Genomic DNA, 21,297 nt, shown 5'->3' with positions numbered 1-21,297 from the left:
AATCTTAAAAAAAAAAAAAAAAGTATGGGTGGAAACTGACACTGTTGGTAGAAAGGTCAGAAAAGAGGACTAAGCTACTTCTTGCCTCTTTAAAACATACCCAAAGGATGCTCAGCCACGAATTCACAAAGGTTAGACCGGAAAATTAATGGATAGCACCCGTAATTCCTTCGACTCTTTAGCTGTGTATGCTAACAAAATCTTTGGAAGACTTGCACAGTTGCTTCCTAAGAGTAGCACAAACCCAGCATGTACGGCTTGACCACGGTTGGTTGTGAGTGCTAACGCTGGGGGGAGGGGGGAAGCAGGGGTGACCCCCGAGAGCCAGGGCAGCGGGGGTAGAAGGCCTTGCTCCCTGTTCACCAGTGTTAGAGTTTTGGCAACTTTATGAGCAGGTTGTTAAACTGTTGCCCACGGTGGGAGTATTGGTGCCATGGAAATGGGCAGATCTTACAAGTGACGGCCGCCCTGCCTCTCCCGAGGAGAGCGGGCCACACCAGCCCCCTCACTCAGACTCCGCTTTGAGCTTCCTCCCATGGTTTTGAACAATGTCTCTTAACCTCTTTGAGCTTCTAATTCCTCATCTTTAAAAGAAGAAGCTCAAGCTTCATGACTAACATTCCTTCCAACTTTAAAATGCTATGATTTTAAGGATCTACTATAGTTTTGGTGGAAAGAAAGTTATAACATTTTACTGAGTCCTGTTTGTGGTTATGATCTGACATACAGATAATTAAAAATTACCGAGAATGGAATGTCTCTTGTCCTTGTGGTTGAAAGCAGTAGTTTCTGAATTCAGTACTTCACATGACATCTCAGAGTGACTACTTACCTTGTACCTAAATCTGCCGGGCAGCTTCCTCCTCCCTTAGCCACCTGCTTGCAACTCAGGTCCCACATCAGAAGGAAAGAAAGGAAGAAGGAAAGAAAGAAACAGAGAGAGAGATGGAGGGAGGGAAGGAGGGAGAGAAACAGAGCCTTCCCAGCATCACAGCCACACCTGCCCCAGCAGAGCTGTCTTCTGCTCAGCTTCCTCCTCTCCTCGTTCTGAACTGCTAGTTGTTTGGAATTTGGAAGAAGAATCCTGAGAGACTGGGAATAAGAAAGAGCCAAGATTGTGCTACATGTCATACAATGACTTAATTAGACCCTCAGTGTGTTGTGAGTGAGTTTGGCCCAGCCGAGGTTGGTGTGAATAATTTACCTGCGCGCCATGTAGAGCTGTGGAGGAAACCCTCCTCCGCCGCATTCTTTTTTACGTGGGCTTTGTGGGTTCATGGTTCCGCCACATGATATTTTAGGTCTCTCATGTCCTCTTGCTTTACAGATTTGTAACATGCTGAATGCCCCTGCAGATGAATACTTCACATTTCAGGTAACTTTGCCCTCAGCTAGGCCTCACCCAGGAGCGCCGCTCCCCGTCCCTTGGGATTAGGTGGCCTTCAAGGCTTCTTCTGTCCCATTCACCCTGGCTGGGCCAAAGAGCAGATTCTTCAGGGAAGGCAGAAGAGGTGAGAGAAGGAGGGGGAGTAGAGAAGGAGACAGGATGCTTGTCACCCCAGCAACAGGGGGTGGAGGGTGCGGGCTCTGCCATGGCTCCATTCTACCCACTCCTGATCGCCCAGGGCTCCGAGGAGTGCCTGGCACATCAGAGGTGCTCACTAAGTGTTTTTTGGCTGAGTGATTAGCTGTATGCCTACTACCACCTGGATTCAGCCCTTTAGTGGTTTTCCCAGGCCCTTCCCTGCAATTTACTGGGGAAGAAAATCTATTTGTTGGGTCCTTGGGGGTCTCTCCTGCTGTCAGACTCTTGGTTTTATCTTTCCTCCCGCAACATCCAGGGATCCCCCTCTGCCCCGGTCCTCTCCAACCCTCCCCACCACTCCGCAACTGCTGGGGAGAAACTGGCATGTGTCCCTACAGCCTCTCCTTTTCTGCCTTCTGGCCTGTGTTTAGTGTCCTGTTTTAACAAACATCCAGTTATCCCGGGCTCCAGTCAGAAATAGAGACAGCCCTCCCTGTGGGGCCAATGGTCCTGGCTTCCTGTCTGACACTGACACACACACAGAGCCCCATCTCCGCCTGATGGAGATGCCGGCTTCCTGGGGCCTGAGGACCGGATGAGAAGCAGCGTCCCAAGCTGGGCAGGCAAACCTAAGTGCCCTTGCCTAGTTTCCTGGAAGGTTTCCCTCTGATCTCCCCACTCGTCCTGCTGCTCACCCACATGGAAATCACACAAACACCATATGGCGCATTTGCTCCAGCTCCCTACCCCTCACAGCCACAGCCTCACGGTGACCACACTGTGCTGGTCCTGACCCTGACCTTTACGGCAGCTGGGTGCCAGAAAAGTGTGCACAGGAAGGAACAAAAGGGGACAAGCACTTTCTAAAGTGTCTGACCTTCAGCAGCTGTTGTCTGACTGGGGAGAGAAGGGAGCTGACCCAGGGGACCCGGGGCTGTGCTCTGAGGTTTGAGGGAAGCCACACATGGCTCCGATGGCCCTGGCTGCCAGGAGGCTGCAGACCTGCCTGAGTAAACCTCCAGCCAATAGGAATTTCCCAGCTCTCCAAGAAACACCTGTGTGGTGCCCCTGAACATGGGCTTCTCGGGTCTCTGGTGGTGGGGGTGGGGGGGTGACCATGCAATGGCTGCTGGGCTGCGAAGTTCAGTTATCAGAGCACAGGGCTGCTTCCCGTGGGCCACTCCAGCCGCTGGCTGAGCGTGGTGGGGATACTGAGGCAGATGCATTGCTGGGAGACCCCAGCTCCTCCCACCACAACGTTGGTCCCAGGAACCCCCCCAACAGCCCTGTGAACTCTGACAATGGCATCTTGGTCTAAGATACTGCTCCCCCCACCCCGCCCGTCCTTAGCCCGGGTCAGGACTGAATCTTGATGGTGTTCTCAGCCTCCTTGGGCCTCCTCCCAGCTTCCTCAGGGACATCGCCCTTGAGGATCATTCCACAGAGCAGATTCAGGATAGGTTTGCCGCCCTCCCCAGGCCTCCACCTCTCTCTTCACCTTCCCATGTCTCTCCACCTGCTCATACCCCACTTCTATTCACTAGACCCTTTTGTACCTGGGAAGTTTAATGGAAAAACGACTGATCCCAAGTGAACTATGGTCACGGCAAACCTGCAAAGGCAAAGTTCTCAAACTGTGTTCCTCAGGGGACCTGGTGGATTAGCTTTCTATTGCTGCTGTAACAAATTACCACTCACGCACAACTACATTATCTTATGGTTCTGGAGTCAGAAGTCCAAGAATGGGTCACGCTGGGCTAAAATGGGTGTTGGCAAGACTGTGTTCCTTTCTAGAGGTGGTAGGGGAGAACCCATCTCTTCACCTTTTCTAGCTTCTAGAAGCTACTGCATTCTTTGGCTCATGGCCCCCTGCCATCTTCAAAGCCAGCAATGACTTCACCCCTGACCTTGCTTCTGTTGTCTTCTTCATCAATTCTGACTCTCTCTTTTCTACTTTTAAGGATCCTTATAATTACTTTGGGTCTACCTGGAAAATCCAGGATAATTTCCCGTCTTAAGGGCAGCTGGTGAGCAGCCCTAATTTCATGTGCCCTTTAATGCCCCTTTGCCATGAAAAGTAACAAATCCACAGGCTCTAGGATTTGGATGTAGACACCTGCAGGGTGTTCCTTGAAGTGGATAAATGGGTTCTTCCTTTAAGTCAATTGAAGTGACCTTCCATTCACAGGGGAAAAAAAATAACACATAGAATTTTCTCAGTTTTAAGTTTTCATCCTATTAATTTTTCTTAAATCTTTAGTTCCTTCTAGCACTTTTCTGTCAACAAGCTCTAACTAACTTAGTAACAACAAAACACATGAACATGCCCAGGCAACAAAAGAATATTTACTGAAAACTAAGAAACAGTCACTAAAACTTGTTTTGGAAACTTTTAAAAATATACAGGGTGCTTATGGTTGTGAAGGTATTTTGTACACAGGTAATATACTCTTTGCAATTGCTTTTGTCCCTAATCTATCTGGTAGTGTACATAGAGAGAAACAGTTCACAGTATTTTCCGAGGATAAAGACTTTGAGAAACACTGTGTGCTGATTTTTTTCCCCAAAACTTTGGCCACCAAGACGCCTAAGTTGAGGTTTGATTTCCATCTGCTTTTCATTGCAAGTCCAGAGACGAACCTCTGACTAAAAGCCGCTGTTTACCGAGCACCTGTCACGTGCCCGGCCCTGTCCCATCAATTGTGCAGAGCTCAACAATGTGTGAGACACTCTTCGGCAGGATTAGACTATAGCCTCACAGACAAAAATCAACCATTCTGAAGCATGTGGAAACTGTCTAACTGCTAAGTTGTGTGCCCCAGGCACTAAGCGCTGATTGAGTTCTGAAAAAGAGAAGTTCCGTATGGGTTCAGAAAGGTGAGAGACGGTTTCACGGGAGAGGCAAGAGGGGCTGGACCTCGACGGATGTTCACTAAATGGAGCAGCCCCCAAAGCAGAAGACTGTTTTGAGGGATCGGTCAGGAAAACAGAAACCACACTAGGTATTTCAACAGAGAGAATTTAATATGAGGAATTAGCTAAACAGGTGTTGGGGAACAGAAAAAGTGACCAGGGAATACTGAGCTCACATAGAGGTGAGTGCTGGGGGGCAAAGAAAAGAGGTTAAGGTCATCACAACGCCGATGCTCGGTTCCAGTACACTGAATCACATGTGCTAGAACTTCTTTACGGCAATCTAGTCCTGGCCATGTTCTGATACAGTGTGGAATTGTGCATCTGACAGAGAGACTAGATTATTCTTTCTTTAAAGGTAGCCTAGTTTGGGGGGATGGTGGTGAGAGGGTAGCTCAGGGAAGACCTGGGGTGCTGTGTGAGTTCCGTATCTTGTTTCTGGGCAGGGTGCACATGGCTACACGTGTGATGAAATTGCACAGAAAGGCACACACACATGCATGCACAAGTAAGTACACACACATCTAGTGAAATCTGAGTGAGATCCAGGGCTTGTATCAATCTTTATTTCCTGGATTTGATAGTGCGCTACAGTTACACAAGGTGTTCCTACTGGAGAAACTGGGTGAAGGATGCATAGCACTTCTCGGTACATTTCTTTTGCAACACAGGTATTTCAAAATTGAAAGTTGAAGCATAATCTGAATGTCTTTATTATTTGTAGAAAGGACCTGTAGATGAAACGGGTTGGGTCATTAAAAATGTCTTATCCCTGCCTATTGTCAACAAGAAGGAAGATATTGTGGGAGTAGCTACATTTTATAATAGAAAAGATGGAAAACCTTTTGATGAGTATGATGAACACATTACTGAGGTAAGTGCAATTATAAATAATGGAGGTAAATGAAATTCATGAAACAATGGAGGCAGCGTCATTATTTGTTACTCTGGAGGGATGTTGTTGAAGGGCAATTAAGGCATGAGTCACACATGGTTGTGGTCAGTATGTGCTCATTGTGTCATTTCCGTTTCCTGACATCTGTAGACTGCAACATTGTCTTCCTGAGATTGAATTCTGGCTTAATCAAAATTCTTTACGATATGAGGAAATCAGGAAGAAGGTTTCTATCTCCTTTCCCCACCCCTTCTATTCCTTGTCATTCTTGCTATCTCCCCCAGTCCTCTGAGTTTCAGACTCTGCTTTATTCTACTGTATATTTGAAATTCCTCTCCTCTAATAAAGTATTTATGGGGCATGGTGCATTTTGCAAAGCAAGGTCTTAGCCAGCTTTATTGTCTGGGGCTGATTATCAGTATGTTTTTTTCTTTGATTGAAATAAGAAGCTGGATTGTTGATGGTGGGAAGGAGATTGATTGATAGAAAAGATGCCAATGGTTGCCTCCAAAACAAGTTTTTAATTGTAGAGAATTGAATCACATTTTATCCATTTCAGACTCTCACACAATTTCTTGGATGGTCTCTTTTAAATACTGACACCTATGATAAAATGAATAAGCTAGAAAACAGAAAGGATATAGCTCAGGAAATGCTCATGAGCCAGACCAAAGCCACTCCCGATGAAATCAAGTCCATTCTGGTAAGTGGGGAATTCGGTTCTGTGGACATTTAGTGACATCTGAGCGTAGCTTCTGGAATTTGTTTAACTTCCTAGAGGTCTGACACATGAGGATAGGTTTAGTCCTGGGCTAAGGAGGAGGAGACAAAGAAGGAAGTTTGGGGGAGGACCTGGGTGGCCCAGCAGACACAGAGCCTTATTAAATGTCTCAGCTGCTTGGTTGGAATTGCACTCTGCTTAAAACATTAAAAATTTTTTTTAAAAACCCCCAAAACAGTTCATGGATCAGTAGGAGCTAGAGGAGTGGCAGCTAGATTCAAGTGTGTTAGTGAGGAAAAAACATTTCCAGGAAGGGAAATGTACCAGTCAGCTATTACCACATAATGCTGCATAACAAATATGTCAGTGGTATATGACAACAATCACCTATTTCCTCCTCAGGCATTGGTGGGTTGACCAGGCTTCAACTGATTCTTAGTTGGGCTTGGCTCTAAGCTGTGGGTTTGGTTTGCTCTATGCATATATCATTCTTCTTGACCAGCAGCTACCTGAGAAGTGTTCTTCTTATGGTAATGTCAGAAATGTGAGAGAGTAAGCCCAAGTGTGCAAGCTCACATCAAGTCTTCACTCAATATCACATTCACTCAAAGTCTCATTGGCCAAATGTAACCAAGACCAATATCATGGATGATGGGGAAGCAAGTGGATATTTACTAACAATGTCCTAATAACCACCACATGAAGGGGAGATATCACACACCCACTATCTTTATTCCTTTTATTTCCCTAGTTTTTGGAGTGTGTGTAGGTGCAGTTTTCTTGGGTGTTTTTTTTTTCTTTTTTTCTCTTTTTGGTTTTGCTGAGTGGTTTGAAAGTTGAGAGAAATTTTATTTGACAATTTGAGATGTTAAAAATAAGAAAATCTAGGGAGGATGAAGGGAAATTATTATTAACTCATAGAAAACAAAGGAGAAAAAAGAACTCGTAGAAAAACAAATTTTCTCTCTTTCTACTTTCTCTCTCTGTCTCTAAGACAGTCACTGTTACATTTTCCTTTTGGGGGAAGAAAGAAATCAATTATATTAGGTTTTTTTTTTTTTTTTTTGGAAATTCTTCATAATTATACTACAGGTCTTCTTTGTATCCAGAATACATCTTTGCATAGAACTCATTACAGCATATTTTAAATACATTTAAACCAATCTTAAGAGTAGAAGAATCAGATAGAAATTCACTTTATAGGAATCTCACACCCCGATTCCTTTTACATTTTAGAAAATTAAAGAGAAGTTAAATACAGACGTAATTGAAGATTGTGAAGAAAAACAACTTATCACAATTTTGGTAAGTGTTTTACTTCTATCCTTTACACCTTTAAAATAAAATATATTGGGATACATGTTCTCATTTCTCAAGTAAGTGTTGACTTTCCTCTTCTCTGCCATCTTTAAAGGCTGGAAAGAAAAGAGATTTCTTATAAAGAGTGATCTTCTGGTTCTCTGCATTTCTTCCGCCTTGTCTCCTACAGTCCAATCCACAAAGATAATTTAGAATCAGAAACCAGATTTCTGAGATGTCTGGGTGGCTCAGTTGGTTAAGCGGCTGCGTTGGGCTCAGGTCATGACGCTAGGGTCCTGGGATTGAGTCCCACATCAGGCTCCCTTCTCGGTGGAAAGTCTGTTTCTCTCTCTGCCTGCTGCTCCCCCTGCTTGTGTTCTCTCTCTCTCGCTCTCTCTCTGACAAATAAATAAATAAAAACTTTAAAAAAAAGAAAAAAGAGGGGCACCTGAGTGGCTCAGTGGGTTAATCCTCTGCCTTCAGCTCAGCTCATGATCTCAGGGTCCTGAGATTGAGCCCCACATCAGGCTCTCTGCTCTGCAGGGAGCCTGCTCCCCTCCCCCCCGCCCTTACCTATTTGTGATCTCTCTCTCTGTCAAATAAATAAATAAAATCTTAAAAAAAAAAAAAAAAGAAAGAAAGAAAAAAAAAGAAAAAGGAAAGAAACCAGACTTCCACATAAAGAAACACAGGCACAGACTCTAAGGATATCATGGCCTTATTTATGTTAATAGTTTTGGATTGCACTGTAATCACCCCAGAAGACATGACAAAATCACAGTAGAATGTCAGACCCTCTGAGGCACAACTGTCTTCTGCCAGGTCTGGTTTCTTCCTTCTGGAACTTGGAGGAATTCGATTCTTTCCTATGGTTGCCATTGGGCCACCCTTATCATTTCCGGTTGCAATAACTTCTCTTCTTGTCATTAATACTATATTTGATTCTCGGTAGTTTTGCCCTAAACTTCTTTGCCATAGACATTTTTGCTGCAAGCATTTCAGGGCAAGCATTTTTGCTGCATAACTGATTAGTTTGTAAGGCAATCTTGCTGTAAAATAAAAAATAATAGTTCTTATATTATGTAAACCTAAAAGAAATTTTAGTGAAAAAAAGAAAGTGTGAAGCCAAAGGAGGAGATAAATCAACAAGAAAATATATATATACATATATACATCTTATATATGCATATAATATATATATATACACACATACATATTACTCTGAATGAAAGACTTCAAAGACAAGTGCACAGAATAAAATCAGTTATTTGCACCATGTTGCCATGAATCTACCTATACGTTTAAAATATATTCAAATATTTTTTATTTTGCAGTAAAGTCTCTTTCATTTTGTTATTCATTTTTTGGTGTGTTTCATTACATCCTTTTAAATTAATTTTTAAGTAGGCTCCATGCCTAACGTGGAGCCCAACACGATCCTCATGATCCTGAGATCAAGACCTGAGCTGAGCTCAAGAGTAGGATGCTTACCTGACTAAGGTGCCCCTCATTACATTCTTTTTAATGAATGTCCCTCTCTTATTTTTTGTGATTTTATTTTTTACGGCAAAAATTGCCTTGTAGCTAATTAGTTATGTGGCAAAAATGTTGGCAACAAATGCTTGCCATGAAAATGTAATCATGGTAAGTGGAGATCATAATTTTGGGGAAAACTCTCTGAAATATTTGTTTGAGTTCTTAATTTTTATGCAGTAATGATCTGGGATGAGCCTAGAGTAGATTTTATATTCAAACAGGTGTTTCTTCGTAAAGCTATTGGTTTTTTACCCATTTTATTGCTTCTCCAACATAAGGTCCTTTGTCCTCTAACTGGAGAACTAGCGACCTTCTACAATATCATGGATGCCAATGGCAGTTTTGCTTTCCAAGGAGGACTGAGGTAGCCTGCATCAATGCAGGCATAGGAGGCGAGGCAAGTCCTCCCCCTGCCTTCCTTCCCTCCTCTCCAGGACACATCAGGAGGCTCTGCACCTCGCAATTACACCGTAGATCCAGAGAGGACTTCCCAGAGAAGGACCTTGGTCACCCAGCCTTAATTCTGTGCTTTTCCTTCAGTCAGTAGTTAGTGAGACACACTCTGCCATCCAGAGTACAAAAGGTAGTATGGTCTGGTCAAGAAGCCACGTTACTTAAGGATAAAATACAGGCAATCACACTGCCCCGCAGGGACGAGTTTCCAGAGCATGAGCACCAAAGGTCCAGGGGAGGCCAAGGGCCTGTTTCTACTTGCGGATGATGGTAGAACACAAGATGGAAGCTGTGGCAAGGAGGCTTGAGGGGAAAGCGGGATTTGTCTGGCAGAGGGTGAAGCCGGGGGTCTGCTCAGGTGCCCAGGGGATCCTTCTGGGAGTAGATGGAGCGAGCCAGCCTTGAAAGGTGCCGTCAGAACTGCTTCAGAGCTTGAGCAGGACATCAGCCACCCCTAACTGCCCTCATCCCAGCTTAGTGGGGAGAAGACTGGCCGTTGGGTGCCCAGAGTTCCTACTTAGCAGACCGACCAAACGCCTTTATTTTTTATCGACCCTCTGTACCACCTATTATAAAACGGCTGTTCTTCACATTCTATCATTTTTGTACTAACCTACTTTGATTGGTTTGCCTGTTACTGCAAATGGGACCTGGGGGTCATTCTTTTGAGAACCTCCTCCTTGGATTCTTGCTAAAATGCACACTTACACTTTACTGTGATTGAGCCTTTAAAGCATTAAAATCATTTTCACATCCTATCTTCACTCTATAAATTGTAGGGCTGAGATAACCTCCAGCAGGGAGTCTGTGTGGCCTGGGGTACTCCCCACCATACTGCTTTAAGCTTCTCTATTCTGATTTTTAAAAGATGTGCTTGTTGTCTGCCTCTCCCCATGAGAATGCATGTTTCAGGGACAGTGACAGTGTCTGTTTTAGTCACCCATAAAGCCTACAACACAGATAGAAACCGATAAATGTCTATTGAATGAATAAATCATGAATGAATAAGAGGAAAAGAAGAACCTACATGGGCAAGGAACCTGGGAGTGTTAGAAGGTGACAAGAAGGAGTAACGAAGGACATAGGCAGGTTCTATGAGAAACGGAGAAAGGGTTTTTGTGAGCTCAATCTCCACTAATTCTCTGTGAGGCAGGCAGATCAGATTAGCATTGCTTTTCAATGAAGACAGCAAAGACAGTTACTATTGTTGTTCCTGTTTCACAGATGAGAACACTGAGGCTTGTGCAGTGTGGGAGATGTAGCTAAACTAAACCCAGAACTAAAGGCTAGTCTCTTGGTTCCAAACCATTGCTTTGCAGGGCAAAAAAAAAAAATCATGTCTACCTGACGGGACCAGTCTGAGACTAGCTCGGGTGAGAAGGCATCACAGGGCTCTGGGAGACCTGGGGAAGGAGAGAAGGGCGAGGGGGAGAGATCCATCCACACTGAGGGCTTAAGGGATGAGAAATCATAATTTTGCTTAAAACAGCCATCTACCGCTTGGTATTGAAATTCGTATAAAATAGAGCATGAACTCTTCCTCCTGGGAAACCATAACTTGCTGAGCGACATGGCCTTAGCACCGTGTGCAGGACTTAGGACTGGCTCAGTAAATACCCACTGGACCAAATTGCTCCTGCGCGCTTCCGGTGGACCCACGTCTCTCTTCCTAGCTTCTTTCTCCCTCCTGGAGCTCTCTCTCCTCCCGTGGGATCGTCTCCTCCCTGCCATCCACCAAACCAGCTGAGTCCACATCCTTCCAGAATATCTTTCCCTCTAACTCCCTCTCCAGCCTGCCTTCAACTCTACCCCCAGCCTTGGGCCTGGGATGTTGTTACACTCTGTGAGTATTCTAAACTCTTACCTTTCAATGATCTATATTAGAAATATTAAAAATATTTCAATGAGTTAAGTTCGTTAAGGGCACGATCCCTATTTTTATTTCCCTGGCCATGTCATTTGCCACGGGCCAAGTCCTCAATCTAACAAGGTGCAGGGTGAATGAGGCATCATTCATCCCACAGACATTTCCCAAGCCCCTCCCTGGCACAGGCCTGTGGACACCAGGAGCTGCAGCAAATAAGACAGGCATGATCCCATGTGGCAGAGCCCACTGTCTGTGAACAGGTAAAGAGCAGATAAGAATGAATGAAGTGATCATTCACTGTTCAACAAGTATTTCTGGAAGAGGAGAAGAGAGAAGTCGAATCCTGAAAACAGACCAGGCAGCTGCAACAAGACCTTTTCTTTAGCATCAGAAAAAGAGAACGGCCACTGGAGATGGATTCAGAATTGAATTCCATCGCTCAGAAAGTTTCTTAATAGAGCCAAGTGTCAGCGTCACCCTCTGGAAACTGGGGACAATGGTGTAGGCTTGTTGGGGAATCACACACGGCCTCTGCATGGGATCAGGTGCACAGAGGCTCGGGGGGCTCCACGTGGTCCCCTTTCATGGTAATTCATGGAGAGCAGGGTGCGGGGGAAGAGGCAGGTAATCCGAAGCAGTCCGCCCTTGTCTCCGCAGAAAGAGGACCTGCCGGACCCGCAGGCGGTGGACCTGTACGAGTTCCGTTTCAGCGACTTCCCCATCACAGAGCACGAGCTGATTAAGTGTGGGCTGCGGCTGTTTTTTGAAATCAACGTGGTGGAGAAATTCAAAGTACCCGTCGAGGTCAGATAGCATGTAATTGAAAGTAAGGTGTGATGCCATTGCTGCCCTCACCTGTGTTTCCCGTGGTTCAAAAGATTAACTTCCATTTGGGTTTTCAATGATTATTAACTTTGTAAATATATCAGCTTGAGCCCTGCAAACAGGACCAGCCTATCTTTTTAGATAAGGTGGTCACAGACCTTCTGATCTTTAGAATTCGATTCCAAAGTCTGAACAGAGCTGTCTTGTTTGGGCGGCAGGTTCTGACCAGGTGGATGTACACGGTGAGGAAAGGGTACCGTTCCATCACCTACCACAACTGGCGGCACGGCTTCAATGTGGGGCAGACCATGTTCACTCTGCTCATGGTAGGTACAGAGAGCTGCGAACCGCGGGAAACCTGCACGCTTCCCTCGTGAGCACGATGACAAGCAGCTGTGGTCCATGGTTTTAGATCAGTAGTTTTGGATCCTATAAGCCCCAAACGACCCTGTAGATGATGCCAGGCAACATGGGTATCTCTGGGCACGTGGTTGGATGAGTACTGTGGCATTCACATACTCATGGCCTTAAAGGAAACAGTCAGGAACCTGCTGGGTTTTGTAATTGCTGGGAATGAGCTGCAGTACCGGAGATGTAAAGCCGATTTGCTCTACAAACCGGGCAGGCCATCTTCGCCTTTGCAGGCTGACCTCAGTGAGCCTGCTCAGAGGTGTATATGTCTAAGTAAATATATATATATATATATATATATATATATATACACACATTTGTGCGTTTTTAGACAGGAAGACTGAAGAAATACTATACGGATCTTGAAGCCTTTGCCATGCTCGCGGCTGCCTTCTGCCACGACATTGACCACCGAGGCACCAATAACTTGTATCAGATGAAGTAAGTGACGAGTACTGGTGATGTTTGAAGCCGTCTTGGAAGAGAAGAGAACTTGTCTCTTAGCCTGTCAGCTCTTCTCCATCATGTTCAGGAATCTCAGTCACATTCTGTTCCTTCAGAGCCTCAGCCCTCATGATAATGTCTGCTCTTTCTCCCTGGATGTTTGCAGCCCGCAGCCCCCGTCCCCTATGGTTTTCATCTCCAGACGTGCCCTGCCTTATTCATAAATGCTGTCACCCCTCCTCTCTTCAAGTGCTTAGTCAGAGTATGGAATTCATATATGAAAGTGCACCAGGCTTGGGCTTACACGCACACACACTTGTGGAGCACCCCCAGCCAGAGGGTGTTCCTTCCTGGGCTCACTCCCCTTCCCTTCCCTGGCTCCTCTGCAGCTCCCAAGCTCTCCTGCAGCTGGCTTGGCACCTTATCCTCTCTGTCAGCCTTCCCCTCTTGCCCCAGCCAAGGGCAACAATGAAGGTACAGTTTCTCAGCTTAGAAAGATGTGGGCTCACTGGGTTCACAACTGATTTACATTTTGTAAGCCTCAACTTCCTCATTTGAAAAGTAAGGATTGTAACAATGGTACCTAACAGGTAAGATCCTTGTAAAAATTAAATGAGATCATGCATATAAAGCATTCCACTCCTGGTAGCCTCTGGACAGTAAATAAACACTAAGTATTATTATGATGTCACTGACACTCTTCAAAATTCATCAGCAATGCCCGTGGCCAGCTGAGCTCCTTGATCATGGCTTTTAAGCTGCTCTGTCTGACTTAGACACACTGTATCCTCATCTCTGACACACTACCTACCCCTCTCCAGAGGCACCAGGCATTTAGAGAGAAGTCTGGGTCTGTGGGGTCCAACCACTTCCTGGTTGGGGGAGCTTGGGGAAGTTACTTGGTCTATTTGAGATTCTATTTGTGAACCACAGAAGGGGCACGATATCTACCTCTCAAAAACGGTTAGGGGACTCAAATGAAATTACACGTATCTGAAACTACACAGGAGGTGCTCCAAAAAAATCTACTCAGTGAATGAAAAGCACCCCGTGAGTGGTGACGTCAGTCTTCACCTTCAGTAACTCCAGCTATGGGGCTTTGTCTTGAAAAGAGGATTGGCTCTGTGGCTTCGGGCAAGGGACGGATTCCCCTCCAGAGATCCCCGTGCACGTGGGCCATTCTGCATTCCTGCAGGCCAGTGTCCTGACAGTGGCTGGGTTCCCTTCCTCTCCTCTGACCACTGGTGTGGTGGCCACCTCAGATCTACTGAGTAGCCAAGGTGTGCTGCCCCACGCTGAGAACTTGGCACTCATCGCCTCTTTGAATTCTCCTAGTGCTCCTACATGGGGGCTCCTATCACCTCCCTCTTTCACTGAGGAAGAAACAAGCTCAGAAAGGCAAAGTCCATCTTGCCAAATTGGATGTGGCATCTGGCCTCCAGGAAGGATGCAGCCACCTCTGAGGTCTCTGCTTTGGCCTGGCTGGGGTCTGTGTGTGTGCCTCCATCCATCTGCTGGGGGGCATGCTGAATGTCTCCCGCCATTTCTCTCTGTAGACTGGATGGCAGGAATATGAGGCAGTGGAAGGACTGGGACCCATGTTTGGGCTTCCTCACTGCAGGCACCTCAGCATGGGTGTCCTTGGTCCTGGCAGCTCTGCTATGCCACCATGATCAAACACCGCCTTGCTGCATGCTGTCCTTCAATTGTGATGCTCACTGAGGCTCTTCATATCCCTCTTGTTCTGGAAGAATTGCTTAGGAGTCCACAGAGCTATGGAGACATGATGTTGGCATGTTCTTGAGAAGGTGGAATGAAACACGATTATTACTCTCACATTGATGGTGACAAATCAGCTCGCCATAGAGGGTGACATGAAGCAGCAGGGATCACAGATGACTCTGCTTCTTGGCTGGACCTTGTGCCCATGGTCTGATTTCTCGTCTCCAGAATGTCTGGCCCCCTTGGTTCTGGTTTTCACCCTCAATTTATTAGCGTTATGGACTACCCTCTGACAATGCCTTAAAAACCTTGCCATTTTCGGGGCACCTGGGTGGCTCAGTGGGTTAAAGCCTCTGCCTTCGGCTCAGGTCATAATTCCAGGGTCCTGGGATCGAGCCCCACTTTGGGCTCTCTGCCCTTCAGGGAGCCTGCTTTCTCCCCTCTCTCTCTGCCTGCCTTTCTGCCTACTTGTGATCTCCGTCTGTCAAATAAAAAAATAAAATCTTAAAAAAAAAAAACCCAAAAAACAAAAACCTTGCCATTTTCAGATTTCTGTCGTTACCTCCAGTTCTCCTACTCTCTTTGGTCCCTTCACTTTTCCAGTCAGTTTGTTTTCTGCTTCACTCATCTCTAAGATTACTGATTTCTTTATTCCTCTCACCCCTTTCCTTGTTTAGTTTTTTGGCCATCTTGTCTTTCTGCCTCTTTTCTCTCCTCCGTCTTCTCCCTGAAGAAATGCAGTTACTGGGACAAAATATGAGAAATGTTAAAATTTATCTTATCCCCCATCCAACACAGGCCTCTCCTCGACTGCCTTCCTCCTGATGTCCTCGAGTCCATATCTGGCTTTTCCCATAATGGCCAACAGGACACACCATTCCCCTCTTAGATGATTCGGATGGTTGGATGTTCTTTATGATATTGAACTGAAATTCGTCTCCCAATCACATCTGTTTGTCCTGTTCAGGTTTCTCTCTGGAGCTGCTAGAATATGCATAATTTCTGTACCACAGACCATTCCTTCATATAAAAGAGAATTATCACTTTCCCCTCCTCCTTTCCTGGTTGAACACACCCAGCTATTTAAACCATTTCATATATAAAGTCTCCACACACGTCATTTCTCTACTAAGGCTGCCACTCCTATCTTCTTTAAATGCAGGTCTTGGGGTTTAACACAGTAATCCAGACAGGATCTGAAGTGTTTTACATTTAATCTTAATTAAATTTCATCTTCTTGATTCTTCATTTCACTCTTAATTGAAATCGCCTTTGCCATTCTCTGTCAGCCAATGGATTCATTTCTTTTCCAGTTTTTTATCATTGAAAAATTAGTCATGGTTTCCATTAATATTCATTCAAGTCACTGGTAAAATTATGCATCAGGACAAGAGCAAGGGCAAAGTTTTGGGGCCCAGGACTGGAAAACTGTTCTCACAGTTGAAGACAGTCAATTAAACCCACTCATTGGGCTCTGCTGCCCAGCTGTGTGAGTGGATACGCTCACTGTTCCAGAACCTACTGCAGATATCCCAAGGCGCCCTGTCAACTGCCGTGCTGAAATCCAGACACAGGGGCTCCGTGGCCTTCTGCTCCCACCAACCCTGTCACAAAAGGGTCCATAACATCAACCTGGCCTCATGTATTCCTTCTAAACCTGCTTTGGGATTTCCTAATGATTATTCTGTAAGTGCTTGCAAACTCTGAAATAGTTTAAATTGTTTCAGAGGTAAAGGTCAACCTTCCTGTTCTGTCATCTACAGATTGTGTCATTTTCTGCTTCTTAAATTTTAGGATAAAATTTACTTGTATCCAGTCTTCAATCATCTCCTCCACCACCTCAGAATTCCCTAGGGAATACTGACAGTGGTGTCCCTCCCCACAACAGTCCTCAGATTTCTTCGAGAAGTTGGGATATTACTCGTCTACCTTAAAAGAACCCCTTAGCACTTTCTTACCAACACTGTCCCTGGCTGGAGTCTTAATTTTCAAAAATCATTCTTGAAAAGTCCAGGAAAACTGGTAGGTTGGCTAGTCAAGTCACACCATGATCTCCTGCTTGAGTTTCTCTACTTTCGTTATTTTCTCCCTGGTCAGTAGCACAGCTGAACTAGCTATTTTCCATCCTTCAAGCTTACTGTTGGCAGACTTCCAAAATACAGAGAATTATTGATGGATGGTATGATTTTAAAAAAAATTTTTTTTCTCAGTATCCCTTGGAAACTTTTAATGACATCTCTGAAATTTACTTTAAAAATATATCTTGCTAAACTAATTTTCTCTCCAAATATGTATATACATATGTGTGTGTCTGTGTATATATATAAATTAATTCTTTTTCTTTTTACTGAACCATCTGTGAGTTGCAGACATCATGACATTTTACCCCAAAATGTTTCAGCATGTATCTCCTAAGAATAAGGGAGACATTTGCCCATAGACACAAAACATGATGATCATGCTGAGGAAATTTAACATTGGTACACTACTGTTATCCAATATAGAATGTTTATTCAAGTGATTCCAATTTTCCCAATAATGTCCTTCATAGCTTTTTTTTTTTTTTCCCTTTTGATTCAGGATCTAATCAAGGATCACGCCTTGTGTTTGGTTGTCCAGTATTTTTAATCTCTTTAATCTGTAATAACTCCTCAACCTTCCTGTATCTTTCTGAATATGGCCATTTTTTAGTCTAGGACGATTCTTGTGCAGGAAAAAGCCCTCAATTTGGATTTTCCCAGTGGTTTCCTACTTACCAGATTCAGGGTAAACATTTTTGGTGGGATTTCTACATGGATAGTATCCTTCTCAGTCCATCAGGAAGCCCATAGTAGCAATTTGTCCCATTATTTATGAAGTATAGTTAAATTATTTATGGGCAATATCCAGGAGCTCTCTTTAGGTAAAGGTACATTTTCTCTTTTGTATTAATAAATAATCTATGAGGTATTATTCTGAGATTGGGTGTATCTCTAAATGCCCAGAAATCTTTCTTGATTGATGCTTTTAAACCTAAAGGAATTCTTTTCTGACCGGAATTGAGCTTTAATTAATTTTTTTAAATCTCCAGTGCTAACACAGAGGAGGTATTTAAATATGTCCTAAAATTAGGATCAATTATCATATTGTTCAGACGCTGTTCCCTAACTAGAGCATGTGGGTTACCTGACTTGTTAGTGACCTGTTACTATCTCTTCTACTCCCTAAAGTTCTGTTCTTTCTCAAATAAGATGAAACTTCTCTACTAAGGCTGCCACTCCTATCTCTGATTTCTTCCTTTCTTAAAATTATTTATTCATTCTGTATTTCTTATAACAAATTCTTTATACTACCTGTGTAGGCCTTTGACCTCAGCCTCTCAGCCTCTCTCTATCACTTCCTCTCTGTACCTTTTATTTTTGAGGGCATCCCCTTCTCAAACAGAAAAACTTGAAGGAAGACAGGGCACCCAAGACTGTAGTCCCCACTTATAGAAAGCTGTGACCTAACAGTTAACAAATGGGAAGTTTAACTTAAAATTGCTGTCCCTGTCTTAGAGGAGGAAAAAAAAAATGATCACTTTATAATCATTTTTATTTTGGTTCCTGAAAATTCTTTTTCTTTTGTCTTAAGATTTTATCGATTTATTTGAGAAAGAGAAAGAGAGCATGAGAGGGGGGTGTGGGGCAGAGGGAGAAGCAGACTCCCTGCTGAGCAGAGAGCCCAAAGCAGGGCTCGATCCCAGAACCCTGGGATCATGACCTGAGCTGAAGGCAGATGCTGAACTGACTGAGCCACCCAGGTGCCCCAGTTCCTGGAAATTCTTAGTAAACATTTTCCATTTAATGATCTGTGGGCTTTCAAGAGGTTTGTTCCATGTTCAGGGAGTCGCAGACCAGTGCCATAAGCTCCAGGGAACCTCAAGATTTTAAACTTAAAAATGCAGGGGATGAACCAAACTTCCTAATTTAAATTAATTCAGTCATTTTATGCATTCAACAAATTAGCTTTCTTAAAGAATTTTTTAAAAGAGTGTATTCTCATGTTCTAAATCTAAAAAAACTGGTCCCAATATGTTCCTTTCGATCATTTCACAGGTATTAGAGGAGAGGGAGAAAGAAGAAATGGAAAATGTCCTCAGAGAGTAAAGACTTTATACTGTATGGACTTCCGTGTAATCTCTAAGCTGCTGAACTTATGGCATATCCTCTTCCTCCTAGATCCACGTCTCCATTAGCAAAGCTTCACGGATCTTCCATTTTGGAGAGGCATCACCTGGAGTACAGTAAGACCCTCCTGCAGGATGAGGTACATGAGCCCTTCTCCAGCTCAGAAGCTCTGGATCAAAGCACTAACCCATCAAAAATGCCTAGAAAGAGGATGGCCTTGAGTTATGGCATTTGGCAGCCTAAACCCTTATTGCAGTCAATTGCTAGAAATGCCTATTTTGCAAGAGTTTTGAACAACCAGGCTGGAAGGAGCTGAGATAGAAAAGAGCCATAGAAAGCCACAAAATCTCTGTGGGTCTGTGGAGAAAGAAGAAAAATCTATGGTGGATGTGAGAGGGCCCTGTTCTCCCTAAAGGATATATATATGGAAAGGGGAAAGTAGGCTACATAGCCAATGATTTTCTTATTCATGGAGCATGCCCTGTGAGGCTTTGTCTGTATCGTTGAGGAAGTCAAGATTTGGTAAGGTAAGCATGAAACCACGATACAAAACAGAAACAGACAACTGCGGTCAGAGAGGCACTGGTAATGCTGAGATTCTAGAAGGAGATGCCACATTCAAGAGTGGGTAGGGCATAGGGGAGCAGCGACAGCTTTGTGCAGGAAGCTTGGTCTTGAATTCACTTTGATTTGCACATTGTCACATGTTACTAACATTCCATAGGAGGCTGTCATTCTTCTTTTTATCAATTTTATTTAAGGGGTATATAGACTTGGGGGAAAGTGGATATATATTCTAGTTATACTTAAAAAAAAAAAACCTCTTGAGAAATTCCAAGCGAAAGCTGATTAAAACGAGTCATTATTAGATGGAGGGAAACATTTTGTCGTAACAGAGAACATGTTGGGAATCACATGTGCTCAGTCAGGAGAAATAATCCCTTTGGCAGGGTAGAGCTTTTCTCAGTTTCTGTAACAATCTTTTATTAAAGGCTCAGGGAAGAAGCATACAGAAATATGCCTAAGCCCAGAGATAACACTAAATTCTCCCAAGTAACGTAAAGCAAGTGGGGAAACTTGTAAGGTAGATTGACCAGGCAGAAAGGTGGAAAAGAAAAAAAAATAGTTGAGTGTTTTTAATAGCCTGTGATTGATTCCACGCCCAGACAGGGAACCCAGACCCAGTGCATCAGAATTCACAGGGTGGAATTCACATGGAATTCACGAATTCTGCAGAATTCATGCAGGTTGTTAAAAAGTTCCTGGGCTTCATTTTTGCACTTCCTGACGGGGTTTTCTGGGATTCTGGCCCAGGAATTTGCATTTTTAGTTTTTTTTTTTTTAAGATTTTATTTATTTATTTGAGAGAAAGAGAGAGTGAGAGAGAGCATGTGTGGGCAGGGGTGGGGGAGCCATGGAGGGAAAGGGAGAAGCAGACTCCCCACTGAACAGGGAGCTGGACGCCATGCAAGGTTCAATCCCAGGCCCCCCGGGGATCACAACCCTAGCTGAAAGCAGACACTTAACCAACTAAGCCACCTAGGCGTCTCATACATTTTTAATGAGAATGAAAATTCTAGTGTGCAGCCAGAACCTATCCCTGCAATAGGGTTTATAACATAAAAATGATGATATTATCTGTTCTATGGAAAATTAAGAAAAGGAGTGGAATTGAAAGTAATTCAGGAAGAAAAGAGTAAATTCCTGCTACTAATTTGTTATGAGTCTTTGTTGGGACAATCTTACATTTTTGAGTAAGAATTTTCCCTACTTTTTATAATCAGTGGTGTCACTGATTATGTTACACCACAAGCTGGTAGTGTCAAATATAATTTATTTTTTAATTTTACATGTCCCTGCAAAGCAAAATACATTTTAAGAACTTCAACCAAGGGGCGCCGGGATGGCTCAGTGGGTTAAGCCTCTGCCTTTGGCTCAGGTCCCTGCTCAGCGGGGAGTCTGCTGCTCCCTCTGACTACCCATCCTCCTGCTTATACTCATAAATAAACAAAATCTTAAAAAAACAAAAACAAAAAAAGAATTTCAACCAAGTATTTAAATGCTTAACATTGGAGGTTGGTGGGGGGTGGGGCAGTGGAGGTGGGGCTGGGGGGGTGGTCTTCCTATCTCCTATGGTTTTCCTTTCTGGAATTTAAAGGTTTATAATAGACTTGTGGTTTTCCATCTTAATTTTTTTTTTTAATTTTATTTACACTGGAGTCTGAGATTGGTTTTGATGGCTATATAAAGGCTTATTATTCTTTCTAAAAAGTCATACTGCATCTGGGTAATCCATACCACCTTGGCACGGACCTGTCTACAATGCTATCCAACCTGCTAATTGCAAACTTACAGGGCCTGTAAATAGAGTCGCTAGGCAATGTAATCATAGAGCTTTTTATGAGCAGGCAAATGGAACACTAAAAAAAAAAATGAAATTTTTAGCCATCAGATGTTCTTTTTACACTTTTGGGAGACAATGTTCTTCTTCCATTTGTTTTTTTGTATAAAGAAAATATTTGCATTAAAAGCATTTAA

The 21,297-nt window shown here is 43.8% G+C and overlaps 1 protein-coding gene across 1 annotated transcript in view; it reads left to right on the top strand.

Annotated features, from left to right (window-relative positions):
• Window positions 1-21,297, top strand: part of PDE6C (phosphodiesterase 6C) — a 47,446-nt gene that overhangs the window by 13,841 nt on the left and 12,308 nt on the right. The window contains exons 8-15 of the mRNA XM_004749643.3: window positions 1,328-1,375; window positions 5,163-5,312; window positions 5,893-6,036; window positions 7,291-7,359; window positions 11,867-12,013; window positions 12,253-12,360; window positions 12,777-12,886; window positions 18,811-18,898. Coding sequence (XP_004749700.1) covers window positions 1,328-1,375; window positions 5,163-5,312; window positions 5,893-6,036; window positions 7,291-7,359; window positions 11,867-12,013; window positions 12,253-12,360; window positions 12,777-12,886; window positions 18,811-18,898 — 864 coding nt within the window. The remainder of the gene's footprint in view (window positions 1-1,327; window positions 1,376-5,162; window positions 5,313-5,892; window positions 6,037-7,290; window positions 7,360-11,866; window positions 12,014-12,252; window positions 12,361-12,776; window positions 12,887-18,810; window positions 18,899-21,297) is intronic.

Source organism: Mustela putorius, unplaced genomic scaffold, assembly GCF_011764305.1.
Source record: "Mustela putorius furo isolate JIRA1106 unplaced genomic scaffold, ASM1176430v1.1 tig00003909_pilon_pilon_pilon, whole genome shotgun sequence".
Taxonomy (NCBI): Eukaryota; Metazoa; Chordata; class Mammalia; order Carnivora; family Mustelidae; genus Mustela; species Mustela putorius.
This window is presented reverse-complemented; position numbering and strand designations above follow the sequence as displayed.